Consider the following 26,065-nt stretch of genomic DNA (forward strand, 5'->3'; position numbering starts at 1 on the left):
GAAATCGAAATACACACTCTCGTTCCCATTTTCTCGCTCCCGCTCTCTCTCTCTCTCTCTCTCTCTCTCTCTCTCTCGCTCTCATACAAACCGAGAGAGGGAGAGAGAGAGAAAAACCACTCACTTGAAATGAAAACATACACGGGGTGTATATTTTATCCACGAACAAACGAAATATTCACGGGATATACAGACGAATAGCTGGAATATGAAAAAAAAAAAAAAAAGTAAAAAGAGTATTTACATTGTACCGTATGCACGAAACTGCATAACACACGATAAGAAAACATATTTAATGAAAGGACACGGAACAAAAAACCAAACACACACACACAAACGAAAGAGAGCACGAGCATGGGACGGACGGACGGAACTGAAGTTCATGAACAAAAATTATCTGTTAAGTAATAAATGGTGTGATGGCGTATTCATATACAGCAACAACAAATAGTAGAATAGCTTTTTTCTCTTTCACAAACACACAAACACACACACTCACATTCTCACCCAAAAAAAAACAATCTATCTCTCTCTATACAATTTAGTATGTTAAAAACTTAAATTAAACGTTAGTTTTCTATTTAAAAAAAAGAAGAAGAAAGAAAAGAAAATGCATTACACACATTTTAACATCATCATAAATGCCGTTGAGGTGTATGAGAGCGCGACACATAAGAAGAAGCTGAAAAAAGAGGAAAATGCATATATACGCCATATTTAGAACCAGAGTGCGAACAAGCGAGCGAGAGGATGAGTGAAAATGGATGGAGCGCACTTTGCCCACTTACTTCAGGATAGGCCTTAAATTATGTGGCAAAGCGGTTTGTTCCGAATCCATTTATTGCGGCCCCGCATGCACTCATCATCCCTAGTGCCCTGTACTCTTTATCTCTCTCTCTCTCTCCCGCTCGTTCTGGCTCTCGCATTACCCACTCTTCTCACACTATTAAGAGAATGTGATAGAGCAGCGCATTTATCGCAAAACTCGAACCATTCGCGTGGAGCGGGTGCTCCTCCCGAAAAAAAAAAAATATATATGAGAGAATAGAAGTGAAAAGAAGTTGAACAACAACAACTAGTACAACAACAAAAAAATATCACTTCATATATATCCATTGAATGTACATTGCCTTCCTATTTTCATTATCTTATTCGCAACATTCATACATCCATCCACATCTACTAACTGACGTATACATATAGATATTTTACAATCTGATGTGTGTGTGTTATGCATTTTTGTTGTTGTTGTTGTTGATGGTGGTGTCATGTTCTATGCTGGCGTTGTTGTTTTTTTTTCTCTCTCGACATTCACTCTCTCACTCTCAGCGCCGTCATACAATATGTCATTCATCTCTTGCATATAAAGCCATGTGAAAACGATAAATAATGCAAAAAATCTCAATCGGCGCCTATAAATAACACGAAAATACATATGTTCTTTTATTTATTTTTTTTTTTCTCTGCTTCAGTCTCTCACAACTCGGCAGAGATTGCAAGTCAAACCAGTTATATAACAGAAACCGCGCACGGGCTCGCTCGCTCGAGCTCCGTCACGAGAGTAAATTGAAATCAACCCCTTTTTCTAACCATTGGGGACGACAGAGATATAGAAAATGTTTAGTGCTCATTATTACCCAGTGCCAGAGTCCATTGAATTATTTATGATATACATATTGTGTTCGATGACGGTCGAGCTTTTGTTTCAAATTGAGGCAGAAAACGAAAGAAAAAAAAAACCATTGAATATATGCCGAGGATGGAGAAAGCCACAAAAACAACAACAACAACGAAAATCTAAACGACACGTTTTCAATATTCCATTTCCATGTCATGCATTCCGGCCCAAATAACAATGATGAAGAACAAAAAAAGCAGCTTATAAATAAACCAATCAAATTGAAAAATTCCGAAACTAATTTTTAAACGGATTGACCTATTGTGTATATCTCAATTTACTGTTGACAATTCATGAAATATTCAATGGTGTTGGTCGGCATGGTTGATGGGTATCCCAAAGGAATGGGATGGGGTGGATACAAGCAGGGTTAGCGTGTCAATTTATGGCGTCTTTTTAATTTTCGAATTCATCAATTTAGTAGTTTATATATGATGTATCTGGATTCATATCATGGACTGGTTTTGGACACTGGATTCGAGTTTATAAAGGCGCCACATTCATTCAATGTGATCTCAAAACATAGAATTTCAAAACTCTACTGTACATGTTGTTCAGTTCTATGTTAGACATGCAACCTTTTCCATTCACAATATACCCCCCGTTCAACAACCGAAACCAAAAAGAAACCACCAAACACACATACACAAATAGATATTACACAACACACAGTTATTTATGTAAAAGAAAAGAAGAAGAAAAACAAAAACAAAAACAAAAACAAAAATGAACGAGCGCGACTGAACCGTATACTTACATTTATAGAGTACATTTTAAATAACCTGTAAAACATAAATAATTTTTCTTTTCTGAATTGATTGTGCGATGATGGTTGCAAAATATGGTGGAAAATGCGCTAGAGAGAGAAAATAAAAAAAAAATAAATGTGGAAAATGCGCGCGACAAAGGCAGCGGAACAATATGAGCAGGAAAAAAAACAGAAGAAAAATTCTAAGTGAAACTAACACAGAAATCTATATAGTTATTTATATATATGCATATATTTATATTAAAATGTATATTTATATGTATGCATGATGCCCTGTCTCTCTCTCTCTCTCTAAAACACACACATTCATCCATTTAAGCCCACTGTCAACACACACAATCTGGAAGCAAAGGAAGCAGGAAAAAAAAGAAGTAATATAACTGAAACAGAAACCAAGACATCCGTAATTATCGTTATGCACAAATAAGCAAGAAATGGAGACAACATAACACGTACATTCTTCTAACCAATTATTCCTGCGATTTGGAATCGTTCTCACACTCATTCAACACACTCAGACAGTCTCTCTCTCTCTCTCTCTCTCTCTCTCTCTCTCTCTCTCTCTCTCTCTCTCTCTCTCTCTGTGCATGTTTCGTTCCGTTTGTGTCTCGCCCGATGCTTTTTGCTTGCTCTCTGTGCATATAGTATGAGTGTGTATGTCTCTCTGCGGTGCACAAACCGAAACGATGAGCGCTGAATTGCATAAAAATTTTCTACTCGAAAGCTTGCAAATCATCATAAAGCATACGATATACGACCTCCAGAAAACCAGCTAGAGTATTATTATTTTCGTTGGGATAAATCCAGAAGCAAAAAAAAAAAAATAACACACACACAGCAAGAGAGACAAGAAACAGAGCTGGGATGATATGCTGGTGCAACCCGAGAGGGAGATCGAGTGTGATTTAACAATGCAAGCGATTGTGCTTTTTTGTGTTGGGCGTGAGCGCGGTGAAAAAGAGATACAATTCTTGTTAACGTTTGTGCAACTTATTCTTCATTGCAAAACTTTCGACGGGTGGTGCACGCTCACCACACGCTCTCGCTTCCTCTCACTCCATTTCACTCGCACACACCATAGAACGTCATTGCAAGAGCCTTGTTGTGTACATGAGAAACATCACCTCTGGCGGTGTTTGCATTGCATAAAAGGATCATCTCGTTGCATTTCACTTCGCTCATATTTATACCGAAAACGTAACAATAACAACGGCGAACAACAACAGCCACAAGAAGCAACAAAAAAAATTACTCTTGCGCTGCGAATTATTGGGGGATTATCTTACATGTACACAAACAATCATAATTTGTCGTTAGATGTTAAATCCTAGAGATACAACAAAGAATAACAAAATCATTTTCTTTCTTTTTATGCACCACATACTCTCTGTTTCTCACCACTATCTCTCTCTCTCTCTATCGGGTTGTTATTGTTTTTTTTTTCTTTCGTACGCTTTTCGGTAGCATTTTGGACGCGTTCATTTTCTTTTGCACACGAAGAGAGAAAAGAAAACACACATTTACGTGCGACAAGAACACGACAATTTTGTTCTCTCTCTCTCTCTCTCTCTCTCTCTCTCTCTCTCTCACAGAAAATATATTCATTTTTCCCATATCTCATCGTATTCATAAAAGAAGAAAAAAAACATTCAACAATATCTCATTATCTCATTCTGTAACCAATGTGTTGTGTTCAATTTGCATTTGATTTATTCGCTTCATAATCGACTGATTTTTGTTAAAGAGAAAAAAAAACAAGCCATTTTTTTTATAGACAAACATGTGCTCGAAATGTTCAAGCTTTTTCTTCACGCCTTCCATGGACATGGTGGAATTGATTTGATTTGATTTTTTGTCTCTCATCAATTCCATGATGGATTCTTTTCTTTAATTTTTAGCTTTTGCTTTACAATTCATTTCATTCGTGCGTCCATATGTTTCTTGAATATGTATTTTTTTTTCTCGGTGTGGATGTCCGTTTTTTTTCGTTTTCGAAAAAAAAAGTAAAGAAACAAAATCGGTGCGTATTTTTTGATAAAAAAATTTTTGTTCGTCAATTCGTCTGATTTTAACATTTAAGAGTCATTCGCTTTTTTCTTGGTCGATGAATCCGATTTCGTTTTCGTTTCGTTGAATTTTCATTTGCGTGAATTTTGCGTGTGTACTCTGGAAGACACACATACATATATATTTAAATGTGCATTTAGGAAAATTACGTCTAAATCAAATATCAATCAAACAACAATTTCGACAAATTTTTTGCGATCATTTTTCGTTCAGTTAATTAAGAGAGAATAAATCACAACCGAAGATTTAAACAAAAAAAAAAAACAATTAAAATTTTTCTAATTCTCAATCTCAATTGTATTTTCTAAATCTCTTCATTGATACATATATATTTATGAATTTCGTAGCCAATCAATTATACCATAATTCTTTTTTTCCCACCTTCCTTCGAATTGTTTGCTGTGTTGCTACTACTCTGCATAGGAACAAGAAAGAAAGATATTAAATAGAATAGCAGAAAGAAAAAAGAGTACCACATGACATGCCAATGCGTTGCTTAATTGCATAAGACTTTTACATAAAGACATAAATGATATTAAATATTATATGAGGCAGCTGACACGCAACTCAATTCGTATTTACACTCCTTTTCATTTCATTCATCGTTTTTTTTTTTTGTATCGAACTCATTTTTCGTTCATTTCGTTTGGTTCGTTCGTTTGAAGGAACGTTGATTCTTCGGTTCACGCGATTTGATTTTTATTTCGTTGTCGAACAACAACAATTGAAAAATTTTTAAAACAAAGAAATAAGAAGGGAGAGAAAGGAAAATAAATGTCTCCTTATTTTTTTTTGTGACCCATTTATTTTCGATTTCAGTCTTTTCATATATTATTACAATCACAAACACACACAAAAAATTGATTTATAGTTTTACTCGTCTAGTTCTCTCATTTGGTTTATTTTTTCTCGCTAGGAAAAAAGTAAAATGGACTTTTCTTTTTGTACAAATATCTATTACGGCTCGCTCTTTTTTAAGTAATTATCTTATAGACATTTTTATGCATATACAAATTTAGGGAAAAAAAACAAACACAGAAAAAAAAACAACAACAAATTTATGGTTCGAACAAAAAATAAATTATGATATATGAAAAAAAAAAACAATTGTATGGATGGGGACACACTGGAAAAAATATGACCGTTTTCACAACAATATATGTTACATATTTATCATGCTTAAGTTTTAAAAAGAAAACAACACGATATTTGTGAACTTAGATGAATTTCGAATCTCAAACAGTATTTTTGAAAATGCCAGTCTTTTCTCTCCCGAAAATGACACAGGATAGAATATTATTACATTCGATGTAACGGTGAAAGGTTTTTTTCGGTTTCAATTGAGCCCAATTGCCAGTGATTTATTCAATGATACTTTTTTTTTAAACCCATGACAACAACAAACAAAAAAACGAACACCGTTCGTTCACCATCGATTAAAGTTCCTAGACATCAGCCATTCACACGAACAAACGCCATGTTTTTTATGTTGAATTTAGCAATTTTTTACTAACAAATTTGTACCATTTTTTTTTGCACACTCATTTATTTTTGGAGAAAATTTCTCTTACTTTCGAAACTGTGATTCATTGTAATTTTCTACCTAAATTGCAATTCTACGCAATTTTTCGAGAAAATTATAATCGCTTACAATTTCCTTAGATGACTGCATTTTTTTTTTGCTTAAAATTTGAAAAGACACAAATGCTCAAGGATTCTGTAAAATGGAATAAAATCTCAATTTTGCTAAGATCACCCCTAAAATTAGCCATCAATTTCAAAGCACTTACCTCATTTTTTACAATTTTCTGCTAAATTTAGGCAGAATTTAAACTTGAAGCAAAAATTGAAAGCGACCTTAAAATAAAACGCAATTAAATTATGCGATTCAACTTTAAATAATACAATCTATAGTCGTTCTTTCTTTCATTGACGAATGATGAAATTTAAATTCCGCAACGAGAACGAATTTGTAATTCTGAAAAAAAAATCAGAACATTTAAAGAACAAAAAATTAGAACATTTGAAAAAAAAGAAGAAAAAAACCAGCATTTCTTCGCTCGTTGCCAGTGGTTTCAAGCTTGCTTATAAGCAAGTGTTAGCCCAAATTTAGCGCAATTTTTAGCAATTTCCTGCAGTCACGCCTCCAGCCAAACGTTTTATAACCGACGTGTCAATATAATTAGAAGTTCTAATTTAAAACTAAATTCACAAAAAAAAACAGTCCGATCAAAAGAGACGTCGAAAAAAAACCAATCATCGAATCGAATAAATTCGTGCCGTTAACGTTTTTAATTTACATGAAACTCTAACTCTTCGTTGTATTGAAACAAATGATAATAAATATAAACAAAACAAAAGCCCATGCATAGGCATAGCCAGAAACAAAAATACATATAAATATAAGTAAAACTCACATACACTCCATCAAAATGAGACACGGGATTTTGAAACAAAGCCACTTACAAAGCATAAAACTTAAGAAATAACCGTACCCAACCACACAATGTAAACAAAAAAAAAATCGAACACTATTTTTCAGTTGTTGTCTAATGTAAATAATAATAAATATTGAATTAGAATTCATAAAATGGAGATAAAACTGTGAGATGAGATGCGCCTATTAGCAAACGCGTTGAATTAAAACAAAAAATTTAAGTAACATTTAAATAAATAAACGACAAAAAAAAGAAAGAAAAACAAACGGGAAAAATACGAAGGTATACTCTGAAGCCACAAATTTAAGGAAAAAAAAATTTAAAAAAAAATGGAAAGACCAGATAGAATTTTATTTTCGAAAATATGTTCATTTGGAGCGAGAAAAAATAAAATCCACACCCAAACACACATAGCGAACACAAAAATACACACAAACCACACACACATAGACGAAATAAATTATTATATATATTATTGAATAAACGACAAAGAAAACGAAATGTTAAAAAAAAAAAAACAAATACAAAACCAGCATACAGCATACAATTTACAATTGAACATCGTATTTAATTTGACAAGAAACAAATGAGCATAAACAAATTGTCAACACACAACACAGTAATCGTACTTACTTAAAAAATGATATTATGATAATCTCTGTACATAAATTGAAATAATTAAATCACAAACGTATTCAAAAATGAAAAAAAAAAACATTCGTTTCGTTTCACTTCATTTGTCACGGAATTTTGATTGCATCAGCAAATGGAAATAAAAACATGTGAAAGGTCATGTTTGTCGTGAGGTAAGTCATTAATATTACAGTAAGCTGAAAATTGAACGCAGAGAGAGAGAGAGAGAGCGAGCGAGCAACACCAAAGTGAGTATAACTAAAGACCATTATGCACGATCATGCAGACACCAGAGTGAATGGCAGAACGATTGGCCATTGGATGCTTCATTCAAATGCAATTTACTGACGTCTAATGGCAATTCAATACGAAATTATTGCCCGGATATTGTTTTTATGTCTTTCGAAACGACTTAGTAGTCGTTTCTGTGTTTTTTCCGCTTCTTCTCCGCCGTTTGCTCTTGACGGAATGGTAAATTTGCTCTTGGTGCAATCGTCACTTCTGGAATATTGTACAAACTATAAATATGCGTTCATCTGCAGTAAATCGCACCAGATAAAAACGGACACACGTAAGCAGAATGATACATTATGCGGCAAAATATAAAACAGCATATTTTGAGGAGAAAAAGAAGAGAAGAAGAAAAAACACAACAAAATACATTATCATGTACTTGAAAATGCAAACGAATTAATATCATTATTTAGCATCGAACCCAAGTACTTGGAGAGATAGAGAGAGACAGAGAGGCAACGGGCGAACGAGAGACGTATTGAGATCATTCAAAGATGATGGTGATTTTATTCATGTTTACGACTACTATTTGAACACGTTTTCGCTATTAATTTTATTTATGTATCGTTTTTTTTGCTGCTCTCTGTGTGTGTAAGTTAGTGAGTTGCATGCATGCGGAATGATGCGTATGATAATAAATAGACGCCTTTTATTTTTTCCGTTCGACCAATGTATATTCAAAAATAAAATATCATTTTTTTTCTTCGTCTTTCGGCTTTGATGGAAAAAACAACGCACAAAAAAATGCTATTTGCGGAAAGATGAGAGAGAAATTATTTTGTGAAGAAACCGAGAGAGAGAGAGAGAGAGAGAGAGAGAGAGAGAGAGAGAGAGAGACGGTACACCGAAAATTGAACACAGAAAACAAAATAATCGACCCATTTGAGATGAGACGATGCGCGTACGCGAGAGCGATTGAGAGAGAGAGAGAGAATAAACCGCGTTGAAAACGGGAAAATTATTACACACATTCATATATGCGGTCTCCTTGCATATATGCGCTCGGTATTCGCGCCACGGTTTCAGCCACATTCCAAAAGTAACGGTAAATAAATCAGTAAATATTTATTCCACCAAAAAATATCCGACCGAATCATACATGCACATACACGGTGTACTTTTCTCGATGTAATAATAAACCATTAAAATTGTGGCGTATGTAAATATATTCACGGTCTCTCTTGTCACGTGGGCCCCGAACAGCAAGTGCCAAAGTCTCGATGGTAGCAAATCGAAAAACCATTTCGAACAACACAGAACGGGGTGCAACAGACGCGATTTATCGACGATAATACTCTTCGCACGCAAAAATGCTTTGTGTCCTTCTGTTCCATGGTATCTCATCATCATCATTATATCGTATACACAAACAGCTTGGCTGCTTTTTTCCATATTCTTAAGGCAAACAGTCTCGATTCAAGAGTCAACATGACGATCTGCTCAAGAGCTTTGGCTACAGCTATTCGTCCTTTAAAACAAAACAAGCATCGAATTTTCAAGAGCCGAAACTTCTTCTCCGGCAAAAAACTAATGCAACTTGTTGAAAAGTGCCTGAACATTCTTTGCCATCGATTTTACATCAAATCGCGTGCAAATGGCAACACGATTGCGAAAATCGGCGTCAATTTTGATATGTAGCGATTTGCTATACGGTTGCATACAAAATGGCACATTTTCGCTATGCAATGCCAAAATTAATGTTTATCAATATGGGCGTCTTTTGTGTGTGTGTGTGTGTGTACATTTTCAAGCTCAAAAATGCCAATAGTCAAGTATATGTTTTTCTTGTTTAGTGAACCGTTCGTTATTACACACTGCCAACGATTACTTTTCTCTCTCTCTCTCTTTATTTTCACCCGAAAGAGAAGAAGAAAAAAAAGTCACATTCGCGTATGGAGCGAGAGAAAAAAAAAACACCGAGCCACCGGATCGTTTTATTATTATTGCCTTTTGCAAAGGAGGATGTGTCGTGTGCCGAGCGCCTCTGCTTTATGCGGATTGAATACATGAATTATTATTATGGCTTTTGCCAAAAAAAAATGAAGCAAACCGAGCGAGAGGGCAAGAGAGACAAGGCGAAAAAGAGGGAGAGGGAAAGAAAGAAGAAAAAGAAGCCGAAAAAAATCCACCAAACAAAACATCATCAGTAATAACAACAATAAGCGTCATTGAAATTCACTTGCAAGTGAGAGGCAATGCCGTGCGCGCCTCAAGTACCTATTGAGATATTGCAAAAAAAAACGTGAAATTCGATGGAACCCACAACCGTACACACACATTCACCCGAAATTCACGCTCCAAACATATATTAAACGGGAAAATGAAAATAATAGTGTGCATTCAGTGGCAACGAGAACAACAACAGCAGCAGCAACAGCAACAGCAATAGGAAAAAAACCGCCGCACATTCCAAATGGCAATAATTTTTCCGCTTCTCGTTCATGCGAACGAACGAAAAGAGACCAAAAAAAAAAAAGATTATGAAAAGTATATGACATTGTCAATGGCCTTTTTTCTCCAACAATGCTGCACCGTTGTTAACGGTCGACATTCAGCTCCAAGATGTTTGCTCACTTGAGAATTCATTCATGGCTTACGCGCAATTTACCAAGAATTCATTTTCGAAAGAGATCGGCATGCGGCGATTTATAACAATGACCACGACGTTTAACGTTTGTGATTAATGAATGTGGCGATTTTCAGTTGCGGTTTAAATTGGCACCGGCTTTGTGGCTTTTTCCAAAACCTGCTGCCTTTTCGAAAGCATGCTGTTGAATGTGAGTCATGCACACTTGGGTGTATCGAGAATTGACCTCAAAAAAATGCTAAATCAACCAATAACAGCATGACGAACAGTTTGTCGATATAATTATATTCAAACATGGTTTCTCTCTCTCTCTCTCTCTCTCTCTCTCTCTCTTCGGTTTGGGTGTGAAACGGAAAGGAAAAAAAGCAAACAGAAAACATGATTTTTGGCCAATTAAGATATAGAAATATCAGCTATAATTTCATAAATTAAGCTAAATGACTTGAAAGCTAATGGTCAACGGCGGAGAGAGTGATGCCTAAATGTCAACGTTTTAAACAAATAACCATAAACATTTGAATATATTATTGTTATGGTTAAATAAATATTGACCATTGAATATATCCAAAGAATCAATACAATCCATTACCATCTTATGGCTGTCGAATCGCCTTTGAAACAGCGACAAGCAGAATGGAGAGGAAAAAAAAACTGTGTGCTGATTCACACACATAAATTGACGACTAATGAACGAATTATGCAAATATGAATAACATAAGTTTTATAAGTTGTATCGTTGTTCAATTAATCTCAAGTGGCATGTGTCATACGCGTACATTCACCAGCCATCGGCAAGTGTTATCTCGTTCGATTCATGTGAACCGACCGCGCACTGGTGCGTTCATTGTGATTCATGTGCCATGGATGAGCGGTGCATTGTGAGCGTGTGTGTATGTGTCACTTTGCACACTTTAGAATGTGACAAAAGGTGTTTTGAAATGCAACAATTGCCACATCTAAACAATGCACCCCGTTCATAAGCATATCAAGTGAATATGCAGGCAATTTTCAGCACGCGTACTCCGTTGACATGAACAACGTCGTCGTCGTCGTCGTCGTCGTCGTCATCATTGTCGTTCACAACGTAAATTCGTTAAACAACATATATAATCATTCATTTAGCGAGTCAACGATGGAGTACTTCGTACACCGTATACAAATCACTTGAGATTGCACCAGTGTGTTTGAGCGCGTCCCCGTTCGGGACAAACAACGGTTTTGTTCCGTTGGATGCGGAAAACAGCAGACATCAGCAGAAACGATCCCATACCCAAGTGTGATTTGTCAACATGATGTGCATTAAAGCACATGCATACAACATTCATGAGGCATCGTTTACGCTTTTAAATTATTATTTTTTCGCCCTTTTATCCCTCTTTCGCCCAGCACACACAGGCACAGTTAATCGGTCCTTGGTTCGGTATAATCAAATTAGATTGTCTCCAATTCGCTCACTCGCCCATGATTTCAATTCAAACAAGGCACTTATATGATTTGTACCGAGGTACACACTGACTGCGTGTGTGTTGTATACGCGTACATTTTGTGGGTTCGGTGAATTTCGAAAAATCCAACGCAAAAATCAAATGACAACTTTCGATTATGCCGGCTGGATTTGAGTGTATGCTGTTACTGTTTCCTTCTATTCTCTGTCTTTAGTCATCTGTGTCTAGGACAATCGCAATGAAATACAATACAAATTGGCTAATCGCATGATGTTGCAAACAACGATAAGATACACGATAAGAAGGGTTGCATTATACATGCTATAGCTCCTTTCACTCTAGCAATCATTGCCGATGAAGTCGTACACAACATTGAAATACAGAAAATTAACCGATTCACAGCAAATAATTTATGACAATAGGAAGAACGAAATTCGTTCAACGAATGAGGGAACAAAAAACTACATGAAAAACACACACATATCGGCTTAGATTTATAAGTTACTTTATTCTCCATCCAACTTTGGCTTATGGTTTTTATGGCATTATTTTGAGAATTCCATAATTATCATTCCGTACAAACACATTCGACGAGATGAACTTTTTTCAGCCAATGCAGATGAACAGCGCAACAAACATCGCCGGCAGTATGTTTATTCGTTTTATTTGGGAAAATATATCACGGATTTTTTTTTAAGTAGAAATCAATTGCTGGATATTTGTTCAATGTAAATTCACCGACCTCTCATACTCATTGCATTTGATTCAATTGAATCATTTGCAGATATATCGTGAAAAAAAATTTTTCCACGAAATTCCGTTTTTTCATCAAATAATGAAGAAAACACGTCGACTCGACTAGTCTGGGTATTTTTTTCTTGACAACATTAGTCTGGATGTTTTCTGATTCATCATCAGGAACAGAAGTTATTTGATTTTATTCAATAATTAAAAAAAAAAAGAAAAAAATTATCTTTGGAAAAAATTTGTTTTGCTATCGAGTATTAGTGGTAAACTCTCTTCTGCGTTCGGAGCTGAGACTACGAAGTCTGACAATAAAAGCATAAATAAACAATTGAATATATCAACAATATGTTGCGAGTTATAAATTGCATTAAAAATAACGACCAGCATTAAAAAGTTGAGAATAAAAATGGGATTAGCCGAAACCGCGTATTTTTATGTGAATCATTTTTGTGTTTCTGGTACGAGATACGTGACAAGTGTAACATCAAGCAAAGATGAAGATCTTGAGACTGTTCTAAAATATTGCAGAAGACATCGGTATTCTATCCCTTACACAAAAATGATTCACATGTAATCGAGCGGTTTCGGCTAATCCCATTTTTATTCTCAACGACACAGTTTTATATTGCTGCAATTTATATTTATTTCGATGTTTGATAACATTGCAATTAATTTGCAATTCAGAGATTTTAATTAGTTTTGCAGGAAATGTTAGCAAATATAACAGGTTTTCAATTTCCGATGATCTCAATCTAAATGCAATGAACTGTGAATGTGCTGAATGCATCGATATGGTGCATTCAAGGGGGAATTTACAGTGAGATCAGTACCAATAAATTTATTAGCTTGTATTGAACGTTTGTGCGACAACAATTGTAATTAATCGATCACCTAATCAACAGGCAATGAGTGTGACAAAATGTTGTTGTCCTTATGTTGTTTCCAACTCACTTTCACATTGCCAAATTGGCAAAGCCAATTTTCAAGCGGCAATTTTATGTCTTAGCAGTGAAACCGGAAAAATATTCAATAAATCTAATGAACATTGTTCATTAATGATAAAAACGCGCACACACACACACACCATACGAATTTCAAAAAGAAAGTATTCCACAAAGTACAAACACATTGCTGGCTGGTGGTTGGTGTTTATAGAATGCTGTCCTTGGAAATGGAAACATCGACTAACGAACCGAAAACAAAACCGTTTCTAATTTTCATAAATATCATCAATTTCATTACGGTTTGTTTTCGATGTGTTCAAACATTTAAAAGTCAAACACATGCCCCGATGCTTGAGTGTTCAACCCTATCGCATCTTTGTTTCGACGTTGTGGAAAAAGTCGAAAGTGTGGTACGGTCGAGTGAGAGGGTGTTCTAGTGGAATTGGTAAGAAGCGAACTAAAATGAATGGTAAAGAAAATGCGCGTACGACGCAACGGTAACAGCAACAGCAATAACAATTTCTCGCGAAGATGGTTGAAGCTAAAAAGAGAAAAGACATCGAACGCAGTCAACAAAACAAATTCCTAACAAAAAGTTTTAAATTAAAAAGAACAATATAACGGCAATATCATAAAACAAATTGAACTTATACCGAGCGAAACGATATTAAACGAGCGGCGAGATGTGAACGAATGAATGAGCGAACATGGGAGAAAACACCCATGAAACGAGGATATGAAATGAGATCAAAAATGAAATGGTTTGAAACATAGAGCCATATAAATATATTTATGCATGTGTGTTTGCCGGGCGCGGTATTTATTGTTATTCGGATGCGAAGAAATTGAGTGTGGAGTCGCAATGAAATTGGGAAGGATTGTGAGTAAGTAGCAAAGGCGGGTAACAAAGAAGTATCATTAAAAAAAATAACAACAAAACATTTGCGTATGCGAGCACATTACAAACAAACAGCCATAAAAACATAAACAACAGACCTATTAAAATGATAATCACAAATTCGCTCCGATAAATCGTTCCGAATGCAATTGTGAGCGTAACTGGGAATTATCAAAAAAATATTTAATAAATTACTTTGGAGAAATATGAAGAAAACAGAAACCGGAATAACAAGTCAATTCAAATGATTGAATTCCACGGCTAAAATGGCTTATTTGAAGGATTTCCTATATGGGGACGATGTGTAATGACACCAAAGGGTGTGTACATGGTATATTCACAGTACCTTGACTTGATCCAATTCTAATGGACGCTTATGTGGGTGAGTAAATACGCACCACTCTCTGACTCAAAAATCATTTTGATTTGGTTTCAATTAAAGCGCAGTTCGATTTCCATTCAAAATAATTCACCCTTTTGGATCAAAGATTTTTTACACAGATATTTGTGACTGAATTTTCATTTAATTCTATTTCATTTGAAAGTATATTATTAGAAAATGATTCTGTTAATTACAAAAGGTATAATTTTATTTGCTTCTGTTAGTTTCATCAATGTGTTCCGGTATGTTCATGTAACTTCTCTTCGACACAACCTATATCACGTTCAAATTAGGTTGAACTCCAGCTCTTGAACTAATCCTCGCATCACTTTACCATCTCCTTCACTAAAATAATGGAATTTGACAGTAATACCAGATTCTATTTCCACTTCAGACTTTAGATGACGAAAAGTACAGCAATCGGCTGGTGGATCTTGTTCCATTTGGATTTTGTATATGAATCCCGGTTTGATGAGAATCGGATTGGGTAATGGAATACGTGTATCGATGTAGTATTTCAAATTCACTGTCCCGACGACATAAACGATAGTTGAAGTTGATGATCCATTGGTTTCGGTAATCGTTATTTTCGTTAGAATATTTTCTATATGACCTTCATTCTCCGACAAATGTTCACAAATGATTGCTCCCAATAGAACTGATTTATTGGTGGAGAAAGTAGTCGTTTCGATGTTTTTAATGTAATACGGACTCAAATGATATAATAATGTAATAGATGATTTGATTTTGCGATCACATGTAACGACAGCGTCTTCATTCCATTTTGTGCTGATTCCATAAAACATTTCGCTATTTGCACTGAATATTTCCGGTTGAAAATCTTTCGATGCGATCATTTGAATAATTTCCCCGTGTTCATCAAGCGTAAATATATTCCGATATAAGCGATCAAATGCAGCAAACTCCTCAAACGGCATCGATCCAAATGGAATTTTGTAGAATAAATCACCGAGATGTTCTTGAACGAGTTCTCTGGTCAGTTGCTCCTGATTGCTGACCGACTTTACCCATGACATACACGCTTCATTTACCTCGGCTGCAGAGCAAGAAAGCCAATCCATCTGCAAAATGCACCCCAATACCTTTCGATCACATTCCAGAAAACTGCTCGACGACAATATTTCCTTCGCATTGCACTGGATTTTGCTCTCACAAAATTCCATCAATGGTTTGTTTTCCAAAAGTGCCGCAAGTTCATAGCCCATGCACATGTTTTCGCGTTTAGTGAGTGTATTCATCAAGAAGTCTTGACACGAATCCAAACATTCGGGGATGTCATACTTTTTTCCCATGTTCATCACTTGAACTACGTTTTCAGTTGTCACTTTTACTCGATTCAAGTAAATAAATTGCAGAAATTCCTTGAACGCAGACGGTGAAGCGTCGCCTATCTTAGCTTCGTCTTTCTCTAGCCAAAACTCATTAAGCATTGTACGAAAGACGTCGCTCGCAGTGGCCAACAACAGCTTGTGCGCCGGAATACGCTCATGTTGATCGTTGAACTCAACATCGAAATGAAAGTCGGCCATAACCTCGTTCAGATACAGCTTTTCACCGATGGTCAAGATGCCTTTAACGTTGTATTCTTTCGATGCTTTGTCGGTAGTTGCCATGGTTGCGTTTGTGTGTGGTGAGTGGCGGAATGAGTCGTGATTTTAATATAGCTGTTCCTACGATAATTTGAGTTTTTCAGAAAACTTATTTTTTATCAAAATTCCATTTTGAAATTCTAGGGTTTTAGAATTTGAATTCGTTCAGTTTTTCATGACGAATGATGTGCTACTTTCGCTTTAAAGATTCCATAAAGCTTTTCGAAAGAATTGATTAATCAACGCTCGTTATTAACAAAATTATCTTAATAATATGTTATTAAGATTGAATCTTAATAACGAGCGATTTTACTCAATTCTTTCAAAACGCTTTATGGAATCTTTAAAGTGAAAGCAGCACATCATTCGTCATGAAAAACTGAACGAATTCAAATTCAAAAACCCTAGATTTTCAAAATGGAATTTTGTTAAAAAATAAGTTTTCTGAAAAAGTCAAATTATCGTAGGAACAGCTATAGATTTTAATGGATGATGTTGAATGGAAAATGGCCAAAATACTGCAGTACGAAAGATAAGAAACAATGAAAAAATTCAATTTTTAAGAAATATGTTTGTGGAAATTGCTTTGAATTTTGAAGCCGAGTCTCTTTTCATAGTCATTATTATTGAGTGAATCCCACTTACCTTTTGTGGTAAATCAAACAGTGTCTATGGCTCAAACTGTACAAATTGAGATCACTTCTGAATTTGTTGCTCGATGCTGACCCAATGCAGACATACGAGAAGAAACAACAGTAATATTGCGTACATATTAAATAATGAACATCAAAATGTTGGATAATTAATACTTGATTTATGCCATGTTTGACTTTAACATAAAAACGTTTCATTAGAATGATACTAGTGAAAACTCTTACCTTCAAATTTGACAGAAAAACGTGCTGTGGCCAAGCAAATCTACGTTGTAATCTGTTCAATTTCAATCTGGTCAATTCACCACAATTTCGCTTCAATTTTCTTGCGCAAACTGTCAGTCAATCAAAGTAAAATACAAAGAAAAACCAAATTTCACAATATAATTACAATTCTTGGACTTTTGAACACAATTCGAATGAACTGCGTGCATCACTTCTAATTTGACGTCTGATATTCGTTCAATATATGAGTCGCTCCAGTTTATACTTACTTGAAAAGGCTACGCTTTCTTTGAGTGTGTTTTATAAGGTCACGTTTGTGTAATATACCGAAACAACTTTGATGCAGCGGCCGGTGTGCGATTCTTCTGAGATCGATTTTCGCGTCCGCCAATATCTTCGAGATGGTTTCAAATTAAGTTTGTCATACAAAATAAACTAAACTAGACTTTTTCGCTTAACAATATGGAATGAATGAGATAAACTGTGACAAACAATAAAATTCTGTATTTTATAGAAGATAATTAGACGGCTTCACAAGTGACTTCTGTGTGCTACTGGAAAACAGATTGAATGCAATGACAGGCAAAATGATAGAAAAAGCCAGTTGACATTTTTGTGGTTATGTTGACCTGTTGATGTGTGCGAGAAAAAAACAAGCGGCTTCGCATGAATACTAATACTTTGATACGGCGAGTTTTTTTTTTTTTTAGCAGAAAACGTCATTTTGTGTTGACAAGTGATTTGTGCTGAATGTTTTTATTTGGCGCTGAACAAAATTTCAAATCAATTGATCGCATTCAAAGCATTTTATATTTTTTTCATGTGATAAAATGTGATCAAACAATCGCAATAATATCCATAAATATGTAATGGATTTGAATGGGAGTTCAGGGCACATTGAAAGGAATTATTCTCAAAAAAATAATATTGAATCTACATTTTAAACTACCATTCTTCAACTCGGTCGTTATTTAGTTGTGGATGTGTGTTCCCCTTCAATTATTTTTGCGGCTGATGTCGCTCTATTAACCATCTCACCGCGTGCCACATACCAACACCGCAAGCAATCGTTAAACGAAGCACTTTGTCTTCTCATCATCGGCACCTTTCTTTTTCTTCCTTTCACTTACGCAACAACGACGTCGAATGAAAAAGGGGTCGTTTTCGCTGTGAACGGCAAGCGGAGAAAATTTCCGAAATTAAATTTTCGTAACAGCATCGTTATTGGCATGCTCTTATATGAGTTTTTGGATTTCGTTAAATTCACATATGCTTCATCAATCTGTCTGTCGGTTTTGTTGTTGCGGCTGCTGCTGCTGCGACAGTGGAAGTGGCAAGCAGCAAATACGAAATTAAACTCGAAAATGTTTATCATTTGGAAATGTAAAAGTTATACGAAAATTAAAGGCATACCTACCTGGTTGATGGCATCCAACAACGAAGCAACATCAATATATCCGATGCCATTTGTGATATGTGTGCGCAACTGTACTTGTCGTTGTTTTGTGTTCGGTGTGTGTATGTTTATGAAAACAAGCAAATCACTAACTAATTGTTGCGCATCTGCATGTCGTTCGACATGCTTTTAATTCGCGTTAAGTACTCTACCGGCATCTTTTCACATACACCGGGAGAAGAGAGCGAGAGGAAGGGTTACATTAAAAAAGAGCACCCATATCAAGTGGATTGAATTACGTTTTTACAAGACTTCTTTGTATCGCAAGCAAATGGTGGAAGAAAGGTTGATGTGTTATCGCAGCAAATCGTTTTTAAAATGGGAAATTAATGGTTAAAAATTCAAACAAGACTTGATTCGGAAATATTCCATACTCAGGAATGGAAACTATTCCACGTAAATTGATCGTTGCAATTTACGTCGAATTTTCATTTTGTGAGTGTGTGTCTCGCTCATAAAATAATTTAATTAAAGCATAAAATACGCGAGCGCGCCCTGTGAAAAAAAACATATACAAATACCAACACATACTCGCGTCGCCTTAAATATAAGCAGAAAAAACGGTACGTGAAAAACTCTCAAGTGAAGAAGCGTATAATAAAAATTACAATTCACTTATCAAACGTGCCAGCGAACAGCGCAAAAAGCAACGGCAAATAAACAATGACACAAAATATACACCTCGCCACCAACTGAAAGTGAATACATACCAAGCGGAAAATTCATTCGATGCATATCTCACAGTTAAAAAATACTGTTGTGATTGTGATGTGAAAAATGCGCGAATTTCAATTAAACCCGACAAATGCCAACGCGAGAAGCAAACAGCAGCAACAAAAAATCCACACACATAAAGAAAACAGAAAATCTTATTAATTTTCAGCGACATTCTTAATGAGGTCTTATATCAATCCCGGAATAAGGATTGTGCGCGCTACGAAATGCCACGGCCAACGAACAATGCTATTTCATCTTGATTTTCTGCTGTATTTTTTCTTCAGTACCTTTGTTTTGTTAAACAACAATTTGGAAGACTTTGGAAATATTAAAATTGAATAAAAATCTGAATAGTCTGAAAAATTCTGACATTTTGCGCAATTAGAAAAAATTTGCTTATTCTAAAATAACTCTGATCAAAAGAGTTGACAATAAAAAAATTCAAAAAGATCTGGACAAAACTGAAGATTGCCTTGAAAATTTTATATTTTTTCCTCAACTTTTCTCCTTTCTTTGACCTTTGTTCCTCTTCTGATTTTCATTCTTGTTTCATTTTTTTAAATCATTTTCTTTCTTCTTCATTGTTTTCAATTTTTTTTTTCATTTCTTTCAATCTCCTCCTCTTCCTCGTTCACATTCAGCTGCATCGAATCGCGGCAAAAATCTAAATCCAAACATGTGCAATAAATCAGTGTGTCAGCGAATAAACTAATTAAAAAAGTTGCTTTGTTATTGCACTGGGAGTTCAAATATACTGTTCTGTACTTTTTGTTCCGGGTTTTGTGGCATTTCGAATAAATAATCAAGGTGGGGAAAAATAAGGAGGGTGAGGCAACAGCTTAGTCATAAATAAGGTGACAATTAAATTAAATCGCAGACACGAAATATGAGACGGAGAAATGTTCTCACGTAGTCACGCTTCCGTTGCGAAATCGTTGTATTTCGATGAATTTATCACCGCCACTCGGAAAAATCCACCGATTGACATTCGAATAACATTTTTCAAGCACCGACGACGACATAGAAGACAGTGGAATAAATACAGAAGGAGAATCCAAGAATAAGAAGCTTGTCTTAGACTCAAACTAATTAAATAATACTCACCTTAACCAAACAACTCTCTCCTTTTGAAAACAAATAAATGTGTTGATACATTCTCAGAAAATGTTTGGTTGTTCTCAAAAAATTTATAATATCCTGATGTCTTCGTTGAAAAAGAATCTTGTTACCTTTGAATTGATTTTATTCGCCTTTAAAATAATTCAATTCACCTTCAAAATATTCTTATTTATTAAAAAAAAAAACAACAACAACAAAAAACGCAAATTCGTTTGTTTTTTTTTTTCTTCTCTAATTTTATTATCGTCCACTTTGAATTAGTTATATATATTGTGTGGGGTACGAGTTGTTTCTTTACAATCAATATTTTTATGATACATTCATATGTGTGTTGGTGTATGTGAAGTGTGACTTAATCGTAACAAATGGATGTTCTGACTTAATTTGATAAAATTGATTTTTTGTAAGATTTCATATGCGTTTGCTTCATTAATTTCATTAATTTCTTTTCTTTTTTTTTCATTTAAATCTTCTTAAATTTTTCGCTTTTCACATTGCATCGATTATTTTTTATCTAATTAACATTTCTCGATTTTTCAAATCCAATTGAAAACTTATTCAATATAACAAATTTATGCATCAATTTTTTTTTCATAGAACCGTCCAATTTAATTGCTAACTAAAAAAATAAAACTTAGCTCTTCGTCAGCGTTTTTTTCTTCTTTTTTTTAAATGAAAAATAATGGATGCGTGTGCACGCTTCCTTGATTTCTAGTCATAATTTTGTTTTGTTTCTCTAGCCAATTGTTTCTTGCTTTTAGCTAAATCAAATCGAATAAATTCTTGTGTACATTTTTGTGTATCCCAAGTGATCAACATATTTAGTTTTGTCCAATAGATTTTTGAATTTCGAATTTGGTCGAAAGAAAACACGCTCAATATTCTCAATCAATTGATTGGAAAATTATTTTTCTGAATAAAATCAAATGAAACTCAATTTCATTTGCTGTCGAAAAAGTGCGAGATTTTCATTGGATAATAATTGAATACTTATGTGAGTTTGGCTACATTTTTTTTTGCTTCGATAAAAGGAGATGATTGTGTTTGCTGTTGTCACCATTGCTAATGAGTTTTTGAAAAACGTTCTTTTTTTTGCTTTCAATTTTTTTTCGCGGCTTCCACCGCTTTTTTTACACTTAAAGAGAGAGTTTTGTTTCTGATGTATGATCTTCTAAATGTATTGTTTTAAGTTAGTAAATTTACATACTGGAATAGAGTCGAAATATAACATATAGAAATGCAATACGATGATTTTGACTCCACATTGATTCATGAGATAAAGCGCAAAATGAGACGTGCCATCTTGTTGAATCAAAATGCGAACGTTTTTGTTCTCTTTTTCTCTCTTTTCCTCTATTTCATGGATTATAACCATTGATATGCTTGTTTTTGTCCAAACCAATTGCATTTCACAATTTTTCCATTTTACATTTGTCCATCAGGGCCACGCCATTCGATCAATCCGTCGATTATTTTATCATTTTTGCTTTTTGTTTTTTCAAATCGGATAATGAGAATACATATATGTATAACGAGATTCATGACTAATAACTTTAATACTTTTTTTGTGTTTATTAATTACAGTTTGAACCATTTCTTTGCTAGTTTTCTTTATCTCCAGACGATTAGCCGTCAACGGGGAATTCCTTGACTTTGTATTCGTGAGGAGCATTCATTGACAATAAACGACATTTGCTTTGATGACAATCCGATCTTAACCGTGTTTGACTTTCTTGATACAAATTCACTACTGTCGATGTTCAGTGTTCACTATTACGAATACTGACGTGTATTCGCGGTGATGATCACCGGACGATCATATGAAACACTGAAAAGAACTTCTAGACATTATCAAGGCGTTTACCAAAGTGGAACTTATAACCATTTATTGATAAAAAAAAGGGAATTTGAATGCGCTACATGCAAAAGAGTGCCATATTCAGGTTGAAATTATGGTTGGAAAAAGTCAAAGTGTGTATCATAAAGAACAACGCAACTGAGTACACTGATGGTACGATTTTAATACGTAGAGTGTACAATTTGCACTGGCGAGTTGCGTTCTACTTTGTATATTACCATTTCAAAATACTTTTTGCGTAAAACAGATTCAATTCCCGCCTTAACAAACGCTTCGATAAAGTTCGACTGTGTTGTTGTCAGGCTTTGATGAAGATTGGAATTTTCTCTACTTTCTCCTCTCAAAGAGCGAATATAGACGAGTGGACAATTTTTTTTCTATGACATTGAAAAATTGACAGCAAGAACAAAGATCTGTTGTCCCTCCTCAAATCTTCTGATCTTTTCATTGATTTCGAATCTTTCTGTCTGTTCAGTATACTCCTCTCCATTGAATGGCATTCAATCTGATCTCTTGAAACTTTTCTTCCACCAATTTTTGCAATTTACGATCTTTTTCTGTTTCATTTCTCCCTTTTTGAGTGGGTATCCATTATCCACTTGGAACCAAGGAACTTAGATTCTTGATTGGATCTGACTAGGACCGTTGAATTTATCCCTCTATTCTGTTTAATCCAAACTGAGTGATTGCTCGGAGTAATTTGTTCCTTGTTTAACGTCAAAATGTTATTTTTGTTCAAAATTCGTCTTTTTTTCCTTCCAAAGAATATATGCATTGAATACACACATCTACCGAAATGACTCCTATGTTAATACCTATTTATTTCATAATAAATATATGCTTTAAATACGATTTCTTGTTTGTTTGTTTTTTGTTTGTGTCATTTCAAAAAGTCTATTGGCATTTGAGTCGAATGTTTTAAACAAAAACGATTTGAATCGAAAAATTTGATTTAAACAAAATCGATTTGGGTTGCAAGAAGTAACCGGTTGGAAGAAGTGAATTAGAAGATCCAAATTCGGGAAAAAAAGTCCGATTTGGAAATGGATGTATCTTTCTGAACGAATTGTTGGATTGCATGACAAATAAAATCTGTCTCATATCTATTGAACTGTAAACGTACAAAACTGATGAATGGGATTTGAACCGGGGGAGAACTATTACGATTTTTTCTTTTGTTTGGTTAGACATGGATAATGAATCGCTCTACTTTAATTTGTAAACTTTTTTTTTGTTTTGATTGAATAATGCGTATGGTATAAACGCCATTTTAGCTATAACATTAATTTTTGTTTTCTTTAATACGTAGCATAAACCTATAATATGTGTGTGTGTGTGTGGTTGTGTCGTATATAATTTTATAGACTAAAGAGATAATTACATTTTTTCGGTTAATGTTTTGTTTTTAAATGTTTTCAGAAGAGAAATGAAAACACGGTGTTTTTCGGAATTTGCGTGCACGATCTTGATCCAAAATTGTGTGAGTCAGGTTTTGGTTTTAGTTCAAAACATTACTTCGTGATCGAGTTTCGATCGATTAAAGTTGCTCTCTTTTACATTTTACACACCATTTCCACATCCTATTTGTTGTAATATTAATTTGATTTATTTTGATTTCTAAATCTATTCTCATATGCGTTTGATATGAAACAGTTACCCTCAGATATATATAGTATCTCATAGCACAGTTAAATCTTAAATCTTATTAAATCTAATGAAAAAAAAAAGACATCTAAATATACGCTTCTGTCTCACATTGCGTTTTCCGATGAATTTTTCTTCGAATAAAAACGACCACATGTCGAAAATTTTCATTTATACAACTCAACGAAACTATTCGGAATTTTCCAATTTAACTCATTGTATAAGGAATTCTATACAAATCAATTGCTGCAGATTGCAGAAATTAAGCGCTTTGACAAATTCACAGGAAAACCATTTTTAGTGTGAGAAGAAAATTTAACTGGATGCCAAATAGACTTTGTAAGCCCAAGTACTGGGCTTTGGCGATTTCACTCTCATGACATATCATTGCAATGAATTTTAATTATTAAATGAATGTAAATCGCTAACCATACACATATGGCTCATTCATGTCTCGGCAAAAGAGTTTTTTCTTTCAATTTGATGGAAAAAGTTCATCAAGTTGATGGAAGCGAAATAAAGTTTGTGAAGTAGTTCCATGGCCCATGGGTTGAAGCTGTTGAAAACAAAAAATTTTCCTCCGGAAGATCAGTTTTTCTTATTTGGCTGTGTTTTTGTGTATTTTTTCCGCAAATTTACCCTTGAAATGAATAGAATGTCTCGTAGAACGAAAGCGAAATGTTCGAATCGAGCTTCGTTGAAGTAACTTCAACGGTTGAGCTGCCCAAAATGTGCGACTGTAAGATTTCATGGACTTCATGGTAAGGATTCATGGAAAATAAGCGATAGACTTTATCAGAAATGGCATACGCTTGATTCTAAATATGTTCCTTTTAATTTAGAGTCGGTAGCTTTCGTTGGGAATGGGATGTCATTTTCTATTGTGTTTCGGCAGCAGCGATTCTTGCGGGACAATGACTCAATGGAGTGTGTGTATTTCAACGTATGCTTTATGGCTGTGTCGATGTTTGATGATCGTTGCACACAATCTCGTCTCCTCTTCTGAATTAGGGGAGCGAGAGAGACGTAGAACGATGAAAATTAACCGGATTAGCAGTGCACAAAAAGCGATTGATTCGATTCCTTATCGAGCAGTCTCATCACTTTCTTCATCTAGTTATTTTTTATTGCTTTGCGTGTGTCGATTTGTGCAGTGCACAGAGGCGCGCGCGCGCACGCTCACACGCATCGTTGTTCTTTTGTTGATTTTCCCGTTGAATTTCGTTTGTGCTTTGTTTCAAGCGTGTAATGTCTTTCTTCTGCACTGAATCTTCTTGCCATATTACTTACACTTGACTACGTCCCCGTCAGAGTCTTCTTCGCCGCGCCGATTCTCGGCCCATAGATAATGGTTTGGGTGAGAGATTTTACTGTTCTTTTGTTTTTTTTTTCTCCTGGTCGCACAAATAAAAACCAAAACGCACTGCGGCCAAAGCAAACCAAAAAAATACTATAGCATTCGTATTTAAGTTTCAGTTTCGTTCTCGTTTTTTTTTTTCTTGTTTGTTCTGGTTTGATACTTTTCTATAGATTTTATTTCTAGTTTCATGTTCATTCGTGATGAGTTCACGTACTCACTCCGGCAATGGGTCGGTTTTTGCATTAAAATCGAACAAATCGATTTTGTACGGTGAATCATCGGTTTTTAAGTACTTTTCACGCTCTCCGGCTGAATGGGATGGCTGAGCTGGGCTGGTTGTGCGGTGCGTTGCATTCGTTTAATTGCCGTCTCGTTTGAATAAATTTGATATAATTTGTTGATGTTTATGCATTTGCTGCTCGTATTGCTGTGGCGTCATCTGCGGACTGAATGGATGCTCATTCATATCCATCGAACCCATCGGGAGTGACTCCATTTTTACGCCGGATGAAGCAATAGCACCGTTTAGAGTTGAGCTAAA

The 26,065-nt window shown here is 34.9% G+C and overlaps 2 protein-coding genes across 12 annotated transcripts in view; one reads left to right on the plus strand and one right to left on the minus strand.

Annotated features, from left to right (window-relative positions):
• Nucleotides 1-26,065, plus strand: part of LOC129574893 (cysteine--tRNA ligase, cytoplasmic) — a 349,418-nt gene that overhangs the window by 277,703 nt on the left and 45,650 nt on the right. The gene's annotated exons all lie outside the window — the stretch shown is intronic.
• Nucleotides 22,143-26,065, minus strand: part of LOC129574889 (putative uncharacterized protein DDB_G0279653) — a 95,048-nt gene continuing 91,125 nt past the window's right edge. For all 11 annotated transcript variants that reach the window (XM_055457489.1, XM_055457491.1, XM_055457496.1 and 8 more), the window contains one exon: nt 22,143-26,060. In XM_055457489.1, the coding sequence (XP_055313464.1) occupies nt 25,883-26,060 (178 nt within the window). In that variant the 3' untranslated portion in view covers nt 22,143-25,882. The remainder of the gene's footprint in view (nt 26,061-26,065) is intronic.

This window comes from Sitodiplosis mosellana, unplaced genomic scaffold (assembly GCF_009176505.1).
Source record: "Sitodiplosis mosellana isolate CC-2019 unplaced genomic scaffold, AAFC_SMos_1.0 Smas_scaffold_6165, whole genome shotgun sequence".
NCBI classification, from domain to species: Eukaryota; Metazoa; Arthropoda; class Insecta; order Diptera; family Cecidomyiidae; genus Sitodiplosis; species Sitodiplosis mosellana.